General features: G+C 38.0%; 1 protein-coding gene across 1 annotated transcript in view; it reads right to left on the bottom strand.

Moving 5' to 3' along the window:
• The window catches only part of lrp1bb (low density lipoprotein receptor-related protein 1Bb), a 471,544-nt gene that overhangs the window by 120,363 nt on the left and 336,747 nt on the right, over nucleotides 1–14,434 (bottom strand). Inside the window, exons 34-41 of the mRNA XM_047370155.1 lie at nucleotides 14,293–14,418; nucleotides 13,652–13,783; nucleotides 8,626–8,760; nucleotides 7,970–8,099; nucleotides 5,371–5,497; nucleotides 5,067–5,218; nucleotides 4,429–4,553; nucleotides 3,396–3,767 (exon numbers count right to left, since the gene is read on the bottom strand). Of these exons, the coding sequence (XP_047226111.1) occupies nucleotides 3,396–3,767; nucleotides 4,429–4,553; nucleotides 5,067–5,218; nucleotides 5,371–5,497; nucleotides 7,970–8,099; nucleotides 8,626–8,760; nucleotides 13,652–13,783; nucleotides 14,293–14,418 (1,299 nt within the window). The remainder of the gene's footprint in view (nucleotides 1–3,395; nucleotides 3,768–4,428; nucleotides 4,554–5,066; nucleotides 5,219–5,370; nucleotides 5,498–7,969; nucleotides 8,100–8,625; nucleotides 8,761–13,651; nucleotides 13,784–14,292; nucleotides 14,419–14,434) is intronic.

Below are 14,434 nucleotides of genomic sequence, written 5' to 3'. Positions count from 1 at the left end.
GGGTCTGATGCTGGGGGACGATGTAATGAATTTTAGGGGTTAATACACCCAACAACCGAAATGAACTAGAAGACACACAATGTCCTTTGGAGAAATAAGGCCAAGTATAGATGCTTGGTCATAATTCTCAGCAGCAAGTTTGGCAACAACCAAACACAACATATCAGTACAAACATCTTACATCAGCTGTCAAGGACAGTGGTGGAAGAGTAATGATTTGGGCTTATTTTTTAGCCATAGAACCTGGGCACCATTATCCACTTTATGTACCTAAATATACAGGGGGGTAAACGTGTCTTAAATGTGCTCAGTCGAAGGCTTAGGCTGCTGGAGGACATAACGACCACTTTCACCCTCTTCGCTACATTCTCACACTACTCTCCAATTTTGCATTGTTTGCTGTTATTTCAGCTTTTAACCTTGTTCTCTCTTTTCACTTCCTAGAAGCTACACCTGGCCTGGCTCTGTGTCTGCCTGTGACACCATTCTGGAGAGGGGAATCGTCCGAGCTTCTGCTGGCAACAACTTAATGCTCACCCTCTACCGATGATCCACATAGCCCTGTCTTTTAGTGTTTAACCCTTTCTCTCTCCTAGACATGGAAATTGACTGAGCTTTTATTGTAACTAATTACATGTGCTCTCTTTCAGACTCTAACCTTGAAAACTGGCTCAGAGTTTATTTGTTCTTTATTTCTAGGTGAAACGACTAAAGGAGCTACATCCATTAACATTTACCTTTTCATTTACCATTTCCTTCCCATAGAAAGTACTCCTGGATCAGTGCTTCTGTGTTCTTTTTGTGTCTCTGCTCTGTTCTCTCAAACCCCCAGTCGGTCGTGGCAGATGGCCGCTCACACTGAGCCTGGTTCTGCTGGAGGTTTCTTCCTGTTAAAAGGGAGTTTTTCCTCTCCGCTGTCGCTACATGCATGCTCAGTATGAGGGATTGCTGCAAAGTCAACGCCAGTGACTGTCCACTGTCTCTACATGCTCATCCGGGAGGAGGGAATGCTGCAAGTCACTGACTGGATGCAATCTGCTGGGTTTCCTTAGATAGAAAAACTTTTTATCCAATTTGAATAAAAAGCTAACTCCGACTGCACTGTTCAATTGTTAGGATTAATTGGAATGTATGTACCCGACTGTTGTGAAGTGCCTTGAGACAACATGTGTTGTGAATTGGCGCTATATAAATAAAACTGAATCGAATTGAATTGAAGTATTGACCTTCATATGATTGGTAATGACATGAGAGGCTGATAAACGTCTAGAGATAATTACCTACTTATGTGGTTACACAATGAATGAAAATGTGGGCCACACTAGACAACAGACACATTTTTTAACTATGTGAACAAGAAAAAGAAAACCAGAAAAAAACTAAAACTTTCATTTCAAATGTTACATGTGATACCTGAGAGCAATGTTACCCAAATTGTCTATATAAAAGGTATTACCAATACATGCTACTCTAAAAGACCATTTGCTTTCCAAAGAAAAGTAAAACTTGAAAGATTACTTAACTAAATCACTGGCTGTCAAATGCAAATAGCCTGACTTCAGACTGTGAAAATATAGGCTGGAAATAGTTGTATTTGTTCCTGTGTAAAGCACAAGTGTGACATTGATGTTGATTATACAATAAAAGAACAGCTTTTTATAGATGGAAGGCTATATCACTTCTTGTCGATTATTAAAATAACAGGTTAGGATGGTTTCAAAATTGTTATATGTGAATTAAACCTTATATTAACATTCATCTGGCATCTCGTGAAATTTGGACCAAACATGATCCTTCCTGATCCCTGTTTCCGCACATATGTTTATCTGTCCAGACAGTTTCTAATTTGTTGAAACAGTAAACATGTTGCCATTGTTAGATAATTTGGCTGTAACTTTGTATCTGAAAACACATAAACCATGCTCTAGAATACTTAAGACTCTGCCCGAGTCAGCTGACAACTAATTAATAGTTTGCAATAAGAGCTCCCTGGCAGCTTGGAGTTTCTCAGAAATTGTTGCCCACGCGAGGGAGTAATTAATGGGGGACACAGAGATTAATTAGGGAAATATGGATGATTAACATCTTCACCTTTCCTCAATGATGGGATTCAGTTAAAAAAAAGAAAAGGCCTAAATTTACACAAACACTCAGTGTTTGATGCTGCCTTAAAGTGTTCTAATGTATCTAATAAGGCTAGCAATCAACACTGAATGCAGAGAAAAGGACAGCTGCAGCAATTATTTGTATTATAGCTGCATGCAATGTGAATATGACAATGCGTTGTGGACTCGGGAATTCAAACGGCACTCTAATGAAATGTTTGGACCTCTCTCATTCTGCATTTCACAAGTAGTAAGGCGTGAAGAACACTATTGCTCTTGACAGATGGTTTTTGATAATGCCTGTTCATTTCTAGAAGATAAATAAATAAGCAGAAAGCTCCCTCAGCAGGCGCGTGGGAGATGGGATGGGGGATGGGTGAGAATGGATCAGTAACACCCTGCTAGTTTTCATGTGTAAGAAGGAGATGGAAAGGTGCTGAGCTTTGCTCCCTGTGGAAACTAAATGGAATGGCAGAGAATGCAAGCTGTGGAGAACAGACACTTCAGCTGTTTATCTCACTCCAGCCATGCTCATCAAGATGGGATTGGCTGACATTTGTTGATTAATAGATGGAGATATCCTTGTTCAGTTGGTGGCAGTGAATGAGCAGGAATATTTTAAACATTGGAGTTTGTATTGAAATGGATAGCTTTTTAAATGACTAAAAGGAAACAAAAACTAAGGCTGAATCCCTTATGACACTGACCAACACAGATGTAACTGATTCTTTGTGAATAACAACAGGACCATCTCATTAAAAATAAAGTAAAAATGTCACCTTGTTTACACTCCTAATAGCAGAGGCAGCAAGGGACTAAAACCTGACTGCTCTTGGTTTATTTAGATAGTTTAATATATGAAAGTTACCTTGTAATGAAACATGAACTGGAAACACACTAAGTGAACAGAGTCAACTGCATTTATTGGCAATTTTGGTATATTAAGACTTTGTACTACGTTTTGCCAGTGGGACAGCCCTTATTTTCTCATACGTTGGCATGTAATCCAAAGGTTGGTATGAAGAATTAGTAACACCTTTACTGACTGACTGACTGACTGACTTGGGCCTCTATGTTTTATAATATTTATATTGAATGGATACCAAAAGCCATGGATTGCCAATAAGAAGTTCCTGTGAATAAATGAGTCTGACCATGTAGGGATGGCATACAAACTAATTACAAATTACAAACAATCTGAAAAATGGGTAATGAATAGTGCATGTGTTCAGTGAAGAAAAAGTAAATAATGTATCGCTGGAAACAATTGTGAGAATTAAATTCACTTACTTTCTGCAATAATATATCGTCCAGTCCAGTCATCATTAATAATCTGTATATTTCCATAATGTGCATCACTAAAAAAGATGCGGTTCGTCCCAGATTTGCTCTGACTGTAGTCAAAGGCCAGTGCTACAATGTTCTTAAAAAAAGCTGGATTTTCCATTGGTTGAACCGGTGAGTTGAGGTCATTTTCATCCGAGAGGTGGATGCTTTTCAGGATCGTCCTTTCGGAGAACAGTAAATAACCTTCATAGCGCTCGCAGGCAAAACCGTCGTCTGCCAAGCGACCGTGGGCACAGGAGCAGGTTCGGCGACCGCTTCCCAGGTGAAAGCACAACTGCTGGCAGCCTCCGTTGCTCCTGGCACAGGGGTTGGTGCCTTGAAAACACAACACATGTTCAGTCACAAGCTTGACTTATTTACTGCTTTGTGCAGTCAGGTTTAATTTGTCCAAGCAATATATGACAGATGGAAAACAACAACTTTGACATGTACAGAGCTGGAAACAAATTAATACTCCTGGAACTTAATCACATTTTGTCATATTATGACCATTAGTTGTATGTTTTTTACTGGGAATTTATGTGATAGGCCAAATTGAATTATGTGTGGCTTAAATTTATATTTAACTGGCCAAGTCAATACATTGTAGAGCATCCTTTCACTGCAATTAAAGCCGCAAGTCTTTTCGGGTATGTATCCTGCCACTAGGCCTACAATAGAATAGGCCTCTTTGCTGTTTCTTTGATCAAAACTGTCCTCCTGAATCCTTTCAGTTTAGGTGAACAGCCAAGATCTGTTTACATTGATGCCATGATGATTCCATTGTTAATCTATAAGGTTCAATTTGTTGATGGACCCACTATTGTCAGCAATAGCAGCTTTAACTTTTCTGTAAACGTCTTCCACAAGGTTATTCACGCCCTTATGCTTGTCTATCAAATAAAATTCCTATAAAGGACATTGCCATTCGTTTTTGTCAGGTGACAGAATGTGTCATCATATGCAGAATGAGATAGAATGTAAAGTTAAATCCTACCTTTCTCCCTATCTCTGTTGAAAACTGTCACATCTTTTAAGTTGACCCCTAGTCCACTCCTCATGGTTGCAGCCTCATTTGTGCCTGTCTTAAAAGCACGCCGGATTGAGCCATTGGAGTGCGCCCTGGATACAAGTAACAGAAAATAAAATATTAGTAGGTAATAAATATAGGTTTAGGAAATGAAAGCATAGTGTATTCTTGGTTTTGGATAAAGCAAGGTAGAGTTGAAAGTTGAAAAAACAATGGACTGCATTAATCTATTTGTGAAACAAATAAAGATTTTGAAGAACTAATACAAGGTCTTTCTTCCACAGGAAGGAGAAGGTATGCAGGTTAGTTGCACAAACCATTAGGAAGAATTAAACCAATACTTAATCATTGTTTTTACCATTAGTTTAGGCATTACTCGTGAAAAACACATAAGGCCATTTTAACTGAGATAAAGAAAGACAGAGAATGCTTGTGACAAAGGTTTCTGTCTGTATTCACAAAAATAGGCTTTAACTTTGCAAAGAACAATTGCTCATTGTAATATTTTCACACAAGCCAGTTGTCGGCTTAGGTTGATGTGAAGTTACTATACGGCGCCTTTCAGGCCAGTGCATTTCAGTGTATTTAGGAAAATAATAAATTACCTGTCAGACCAGTAGATGTAAGGCCCAAACACAGCCACTGAGAACAGGTCTACGTTGGCCGCTGACAGTACAATCTCCCGGCTCTCACCTGTTTCAAGGTTGATCCTCTCGATCTTATCTGTGCGTGCATCGCACCAATATAATGTGTTTTCCTAGAAGGTAATTTCAAAAATGCATATCAAAGACCTACAGTCTTAGGCACATTAATATTTCAGACACAAAGCAGAATGATGAAAGAGGAGGTATGGAATATGGGAATATATCAGGTTGAAGACAATGTTTGTTCATGTGTTGTGGACCGTACCTCGAAATCTATGGAAATTCCATTGGGCCATACGATGCCTGAATTAACCAGGGTAACTTGGTCTGACCCATCCAGGCGAGAGCGGCCAATGCAGGGGTTCTGCCCCCATTCAGTCCAGAAGAGGTAACTGTCAAGCATAAATGAACACAGATAAAAAGTGACCTTCACCCACTTGACTTAATTTGCACAAAGAGAATAAAGCAAACACACACTGGAAACAGCGAGCTGAAGTGCTATGCGGTAAAACAGATTACTGGACTTCAGACGTGTATTACTGCCAGCATGGGTTGTCTAGTAGAAACGTATAAGGGCTTTATATTATAATGTATCTTAGACTGCAGATGATGTTTTGTCCTTGAGTCCTTTTTCAACAACATCCAAAACAATCCCTTACATGGGTTTTGATCTTAGGTTTAACAAAAGCACCTTTTAATCTCTGTGTGATTTTGAAAGAACTGAGACTGCAACTGGGAAATGAAGTTAACCTGCAACTGTTAGCCCTCTAGGCCACCAAGAAAAGTACATTGCTATCATGGTAAGATTTAGTTGACTTTGCCCCATGACTCAGTGGTTGTGACAATGTCAGACAGACCTTGGAAGCAGTGCGATATATGTCAAAAACATACAGGAAAGTGCAACATTTGACGTGCATACATTTTTGATATTGACACTTATTGGATGTGTCCAGCTGAAGTTTGCTGAAACAGACTTAACACAATTAGTGCGTCAGTGTGTTACATGGAAGCAACTCGTTGTATATAGGCATCTAGAAGTGGTAAAGAACACTAACTTTGACCATTAGAATAGGAAGGAAACAGGATTTTATTTACTTCAAACATGGCTTGGTTGTTGGTGCCAGATGGATTGGTCTGAGTATTTCAGAAACAGCTCCTATATTAGGACTGTCAAACAAAACTATTTCTTAGGTTTAAAGACAATTGTCTAAAAAGAGAACATACGTAGTGAGCAGCAGTTGTGTGAATGGAAATGCCTTGTTGATTTCAGAGATCAGCGGAAAAAGGGGAGACTGATTTGGTATGATAGAAAGGCAACAGTAGCTCTTTTCACTACTTGTTAAAATGAAAACCACACTGGGCGCCACTCCAAAATTGGACAACAGGTTGGAAAAATATTGCCTGACTCGATAAGTCTCAAACAGCTACCACATTCAGTTGGTAGGATTGGAATTTGGTGTAAACCACATTAAAACATAGATTCAAGTTGTCTTATATCAGCAGTTATGGCCACTGCTGCTGGTGGTGAAATGGTGTGCAAGATATTTTCTTGACACACTTTGAGCCACAGTGTGTAAATGAAGTGAATATTGTTGGTGATTATATCCATCTCTTCGCGACAACAGTGTCCCTACCTTCTGTTGGCCGTTCCAGCAGCATTATGGTCCATGTCACAAAGCTCAAATCATTTCAAACTTGGGTCTTGAACATGACCATGAGTTCACTGTTCTCCAGTGGCCTCCATAGCAATCAGATTTCAATCCAACAGAACACATTTGGGATATAATAAAATGGGATATTCACATTATGGATGTTTTGTGGACAAATCTGTAGAAAGTTTGTAATGCTAACATGCCAATATAAAACAAATCCTGAGGGAAGTTTCCAGCATCTTGTTTAATCTATGCCAAGATTTAAGGCTGTTCTGAATGTAAATGAGGGTTTAACCCAGTAATAGTATCAGAATCAGAATCAGAAAAGCTTTATTGCCAAGTACGTTTTTGGACATACAAGGAATTTGTTTTGGCATAGTCGGTGCAATACAGTACAAATTAAACAGTATAAACATATCTACAATATAATATAAATATATGTGCACAGTTTTAAGTGAGTGAGAGTAAATGTAGAGCAGTATAGGATGCAAGAGCAATACAACAGTGCAGGTGATGGTATGGTGTACCTAATGAAGTGGCTCGTGAGTGTATGTTAACCCTGCTGAGTTTCACTCCACATTTTCTGTGGTTCTGTGATACCAGCCTTATTTATGAAAGCTGTGGGGTACATGCCTCCTCTACTGGTGAACAACCTTTCCATTCATCGACTGACCTGTTGTGCACACCATCATACTGCAGGCACTGATTTGTGAGGTCTGGGTCTTTTATGATTATAACCTTTAACTATACATCTATAGTCTGGTCTAATGTTTTTGTATTCACCTTTGAATACTCAAACATGTTTCTCAGTTGGCAAACTGTGTGGAGAATGTTTTTATACATAAATACTCAGCCAAGCCAGTCTGACATAAATCCCTAAGAATACATCAATGTTTTTGTTTGATGCTTACACTAACAGAAGCTATATGTGCATGATCTAATGCACAGCAAAGCTAACAAATAATTGGCTGACTGAATAACTCATCAATAAGCAGGTAAACAAACATGAAACTGCTGAAGTGCTCAAACAAGGTCTGTTGCAAAACCAGTATTTCTCAGTAAGGAAAACAACCTGGTTTGATGTGTGATAATTACATCCCTATATAAGTTTATTCACAAAGCATTTTCTTTTTTATGTATAGATCCTAGACTATGGCATTTTGTACTGCAAAGTCTAAAGCAAAATCTCTAACACACAGAGACATTCCTCACCCTTTTTGTGGATGAACTGCAATGGCCCTTGGCTGATCAAGTCCTTCAGATATCACAACTGAACGATATGCACCATCAAGATGGGAAATTTCTATTAGATTGAAACCATGATCTGTCCAGTACAGGTTTCCTGTGTAGACAAAAGCAACAGTTAGGTGTTTACACATCACATTTCTAAAAGAAAATTCATTTAATAGGGATCCTGCACATTAATTGATATGCCGGAATTAGCACAATTTAATTTGTAGTCCTAAGGCACATACTAAAAACATAACACACAAATAAATAATAGAAACCTGCCAGGTTAAATTTAACAATATGAGATTTTTTTAAACATAATATGGGAGTTGAAGACTACACCACCTACATTTTTACACCGCATCTAGTCTCACTCTATCATCAAATACTTCCTTGAATAAACAAAACACGTTTTAATTAACTTTCAAATGCGGAATGTTGCATTCATAGTGGTGTAATGAGCGATTTTACAGTGTTTGCTGATTATTTAGATTTCTATTGATAATCAACATCAAACCTAGGCCTCTACTTCCTGCCACAACACACAGTGAACCGAAAGTGAAAATTTTCATTATCAATAGCAAGCTAAAAGCCTGTGGTAAAAATAACTCCAGGGCCTGGGGAGATACAATACTGACCAGCAATCCAGTCAACAGCGATGCCTTCCACACGACTGATGCCAGTAGTAATGACGTCTTCCCGCCAGGTCTGATCACGCTTGGCGCGGGATATTCTGTTCAGCCCCATATCTGTCCAGTACACTGTGTCATTTCCTGCAAATTACACCATACCATTAATGACAGGAGATAATGGGATGATGAATGCTGCTGTCATGAACATAGTTGCACTTTCAAACAAAGCCAAATTTTACTTCAGCACTGTCAGTTTCACCACATGTCATGTGGTGCTATCAAGGACCTCAATTCAGCAGCAGTGCTTTGACGTAATGTACAGTGAACAAAAATATGAAATAGGAGTATAGAGGTACATCTCACTAAATTAGAATCAAAAGGTTAATTCATCTCAGTAACTGAATAAAAAATAAAATTCATATTATCTAGATTTATTACACACAGATTGATGCATTTCTGTTCATTTTGACGATTATGCTCTGCAGCTAAGGAAAACCCCATATTCTGTTTCTTATAAAATTTGAGGATTACATAATGCCAATAGAAAAAAAACTGAATGCCTGAAATATATCAGGTGCTGAAATTTCATTAATCTTCTAATTTATTGCCCTTATATGTTGCAGGGTGGTAAATTATTGTATGCAGATCATACCTTTGGTTACACTAAGTCTTCAATGACTTTGTAAATACACTATATAATGTATTTGAAGTGCAACCTCCAAGTCTGACTCTCCACAGGTTGTTAAGAGCTTACATAGCGTCAGACATTTAATTGCACCATCTTGTTCCTCCTGCTTTCACACTCTGTTAACACAAAGATGACACATGACAGAATACAGCTGTGGGGCTTTCATCTGTTCTGCTCTGGCAACCTGGCTTCCATAACGATATGCAAATGAAATGTGCATGCTGTCAGGTGCTGATCCTGGATGGGGCTTAGCGCTACATTTGCATGTTCACTTGCCTAAACAATAAAAGGCTGCAACATTCATTGAATTTTGTACTTGTCTAATCTTGGACTCAGCTCATTTCTTTTCCAAAAGCTGCAGTCACACTTCAAGAGGGCTACTTCAGAGTAACTTTTATATAATCTGATTTGAAGGCTAAGTAAGATGCTAATTCATTCCCAATTGTGTAATTTATAATCTAACTATTGTTGCTCTTCTTGAACTTAAACTTTTTTTCTAAAAGTATAAAAACAGTCGAAATGTCCAGAATCCAAGGTTTCCTTGGCTCTCATAAACAGTTGTCTGATGTTTTCAGTTCAGTTTCAGTTCAGTTTATTTAAATGGAGCCAATTCACAGGAACTGCCATCACAAGACCCTTTAAAAGACTATAAGGTATAGTTATAGACTACTGAAATATATGTTGAAGCCTGATATAATATTTCTTCATACCTTTTTAGTACTAGGAAGGTAGGGTTTGCAAAGTAGTAATATAAGTTTGTGTATTCACTGACAGTGAATCTGACTGTTATGCATTGCATTGCAATATCAGTGGACTGAACTGGAAACAATTTCACTTAATTGGGCTTTAGGCAGTTACATTTCAATTATATTTGCTAACTTTTAATTTCTTCTCTTAAATTAACTGTTTAGGAGCAATGCAAATCCACCTGTGCTTCTTTGGCATTTTAAGGCTCAAATCCACCTTTCTTTAATGTCTCTAATAAGTTAGAAAATCCTATCAATCCAATTGAAAGATGGTAAAATTTACTCTGTAATATACTTTCCAATCTCAAAATATTATCTCCCTTTTGCTTCCATTTTTGGATAGGAATTGAAATTGATATTTTTAAACTTTAATGGATAAACTAAGTTGGATTTGAACAAAAAGATTAAAACAATAGTTAAGAATCATAACCTTTCAGATATAGAGGCTGACAGTTAATATAATTCAAAATGTATATCCCCAAGCAGCAAGGTATCAACAGAGGTTGCATCACAAAATACGCTAGAGCAATTGGTGTTAATCGTTCTTTGTTTTAGTGTTTCACAGCCATTATAAAGGCAGAAAGCACGTGTTGGACAGGGATCAGTGCAAACATATAAAGAGAGGGAAAAAAAGGCAAAGACTGACGGCTGAGGAATATAAATAGAAATCATAATCGTCAATGGGTCAACAATGTCTAAATCACATTAAAATGAAACAAAAAACAGCGCTATTGCTGGGTTTTAAAACCGTTGTCAGAGATAGTATATATTTTATTGAGCAGATTCGCTATTACCTGGAATCAGCTTTCTAAAAATCCTTTCAGTTACTGTTTAAGTGGCAGTTAGCTGTAAACATTACATTTTTATGTCTCTGCATTCATCCTGACAAAGCAAGGTATTATCAAATTTAAAACTCACATTGTCAAACAACTGCACTCAGTCAATCCTTTAAATCTATGCAATGCTATGGCAGTTCTGACAGTCAATGCAGACATATTATTTCCCTTCTAAAGTTCAGGAGATTCCCTGAGGTCTTAATGAAATGTCTATACATCATTCTTTGAAAGCAAAACAGGAATACTGTGTCTCAGTACAGCTGTGACGAAAAGAAAGCGGGATATTTCTCTAAGGTTTTTGCAAGCAAATCTGAAATGACTGAATGATCAGGTTTCAGACATGGAAACACCCAGAGACAGCAAACATCCATGGCTTTTTTTCTGCCAGTGCCAATTTTTGTGACTCAATTCCAAACCTTTCCTTTGCAGTACAAGAAAACTTAGGCTAATGCAACATTAAATAAAATTTTTCGTGAACATATACAGCTTTGTTTTTTATACATTCCTAGTAAAAGTACAATGCTTTGCAAAGTATCATCACTTTTTAAAACCTTTCACATTTAGTTGCATCACAACTACAAACTTTGCTGTAGTTTATTGGAGGTTTATGTGAACTGTGTCAACTTAAATTAGTGCATAATTGTTAAGTGGAATAAAAGCTAGACATAACGTTTTATAACTTTATCCCTGACCTCCCTGACGCGTTCCTTGGTTTTCATTATGTTGACGAGTCAGTGACGTTCTCTAACAAACTTCAGAGACCTTTACAGAAGAGCTGTATTTATATCACTTACACACAGGTGGATTCCATTTATTAATTCGGTGACTTAAAAAAGCAGCTGGTTGCACTGGATTTTGTTTTGGGGCTTCAGGGTAAATGGGGCTGAACACAAATGCTTACCACACTTTTCAGATTCATATTTGAACTGATGTTTGTGGTTATAGCGTGACAAAAATAAAAAACTGCAAAATATTAAAGGAGTACATATTTCTAAAGGCACATGATATTGCTAGTGAACCCTTTCTTTTGTTTATAAAACACCCTTATGAATAATGCCAACCTCTGGTGTTGTTGCATGTTTCATCATTAACTAATTAATGCATCTCCTAAAAAGCTATCATTAAAACTAAGGCTAGAGTCAAAGCCCTAAGACCCTAATTAAGAATTAACACCATGCACAGTTTAACAACAGATATATTACCAAACTTCACTGAAAATCTGCAACTTGGCAAATTATCAGAAGGCCAAAACTCCGAACTGCACTAGCAATTACTTGCTCCTGTTTTACAAGATTACTGACATGTCTCCATATTGGTTAACTCTCTAATTGCATGTTTCTGTGGCATTAATTGTTCCTTCCACCTGGTAAAGTCAAAGGTCAGTTGTTATTAGCACAAGAAATGCATTTAGCAAGCAACAATTTTGAGTTAAGATGATTTTGGTGGACAGTAATTAGCTGACCAATAGCTGACATGATGTGGGTGGACAGCCCATCTGGTGGTTTCCAGGGAGAAGATCATCTTGTGTTTGTTGTCTAAGCATTACAATGATATTACCCACTCCACCAATCAAACTAAAATGTTTTCAAAAGTGTTTTTAGAGACAAGAGGAGTGTAACCTCATTACCTCTATTACTGAAGCATACAAGTTTGTGTAGTTCTTCTATCTTATTTAAAGCCTTCAGTTAAAGAAGCAAACTACTTTATTCAAATCTTGTAAATACCATTGAAAGGTTGCATTTTACCGGGATTAAATCAAATCTATAAACAGTCAATTCCAGCAGTAATTACCATTCAAAGTGATAATTAAAATTTTTTCCAGCTCTTGTAGTTATTGACCACCTCTCCATAAATCAGACTTTTAACTTTAATAAACAGGGTTCCAGCATTTTTGCAATGCCAAATATCCATACTTTTTCAAATTTAAATTTCTAGATTTGTCTATCTGGAATTTTTATACCATTCTGGACCCTGGAGTAATAAATATAATTTTTAACTTCTTCAGGCCTTCTCATATGCGGGTTCCACAAATTGCTGCCTGATTTTTGGATTGTTGCTTAGGGTGATGCCAATGCCTTTTTTGGCTTCGGAACTAAAGTGAATCAGTTTCAAGTGCGGATTAAGAACGCGTGACCCATGTAGAGAGGCTTCAGTGCTCAAATGCAGCCCATGAGCTGATTCAACTCCTGGTCCAAGCACATTTGCTGCATGTTTTCCCGCTCTCTACAACCCTTTTTTGTCAATCTATTGAAAAATAAAGGCCACTAGTGCAATCAGTTTTGTTTCACACTCCCTAACTCTTGAAACTGGCATATAAGGACCTTCAACACTAAATACAAATCCTTTAAACACAGTCTGTGTACACATTGGGAAATTAAATAAGTCTGTAAAAAAATAAAAATGAAATTAGTTTTAACCAGACTCAGTTTAAGCACCATAGCTCTAGTTTTAACCTGTATTTAAATTAGTATATTCCTAATTCCAAGCAAGCCCATCTGTGCTAGATTTCACACAGGCTGCTCCAGTAAATTCACGATTTAAAGAACTGTTTTTTGGATTAGGTGTTTTTCCTGCTTTTTATTTATGGTATAAAGTTCACGGCATATGGCAATGTCCACATCTGGCTCATACTACACTGTAAAGATCTATTTAAATATTGACATAATTTTAAACACCCACTGACCAATGTGGAAACCTTAGACTGGTTTTGAAACAATTGCGTGAGATCGGGATTAAATACGGTATTGTAATTAATTTCATACCTGCATGAAAGTCAACTCCCACAGCAAACAGAGTTCCTGTGATGGGCATGAGGGCTTCACTGTTGTCATTTGGGTCTAGAGCAATTCCACGGATCCCCTCATGGATGGAATACAATAGGAATGAGTCAACACCTAAAGAATGACAGAAGGACCTGTTACAAATCATTAATCATTATGAGGAAACTTTGATGTAACACATTTAGTAACACATTTTATAATCCACAATGTTTCACGGTGGCACAGTTGGTAGCACTGTTGCCTTGCAGCAAGAAGGTCCTGGGTTCGATTCCCGGCCGGGGTCTTTCTGCATGGAGTTTGCATGTTCTCCCCGTGCATGCGTGGGTTCTCACCAGGTACTCCGGCTTCCTCCCACAGTCCAAAGACATGCCTGTTAGGTTAATTGGTCACTCTAAATTGCCCTTAGGTGTATGAATGAGTGTGTGCATGGTTGTTTGTGTGTTGCCCTGCGATGGACTGGCGACCTGTCCAGGGTGTACCCTGCCTCTCGCCCATAGACTGCTGGATAGGCACCAGCTCCCCCGCGACCCACTATGGAATAAGCGGTAGAAAATGACTGACTGACAATTTTTCTATAGATATTCTTACATTGAAAGTAATGAGTACCTTAAAGTATTTCTTACCCTCACAAGACGAACGGTCACTGCGTAGATTATATCCCACAGTGCAGGAGCAACTCCGGGTGTTCTCTGAGGTTGGGAAGCAGAGCTGGGAGCATCCTCCATTGTTCACTTGGCACGGATTTCTTCCTGAATGAAAAGCACA

Source organism: Girardinichthys multiradiatus, chromosome 7, assembly GCF_021462225.1.
Source record: "Girardinichthys multiradiatus isolate DD_20200921_A chromosome 7, DD_fGirMul_XY1, whole genome shotgun sequence".
In the NCBI taxonomy this organism is placed as follows: domain Eukaryota; kingdom Metazoa; phylum Chordata; class Actinopteri; order Cyprinodontiformes; family Goodeidae; genus Girardinichthys; species Girardinichthys multiradiatus.
Note: the sequence above shows the minus strand (reverse complement) of the source record. Positions and strands in the feature narration are given on the sequence as shown.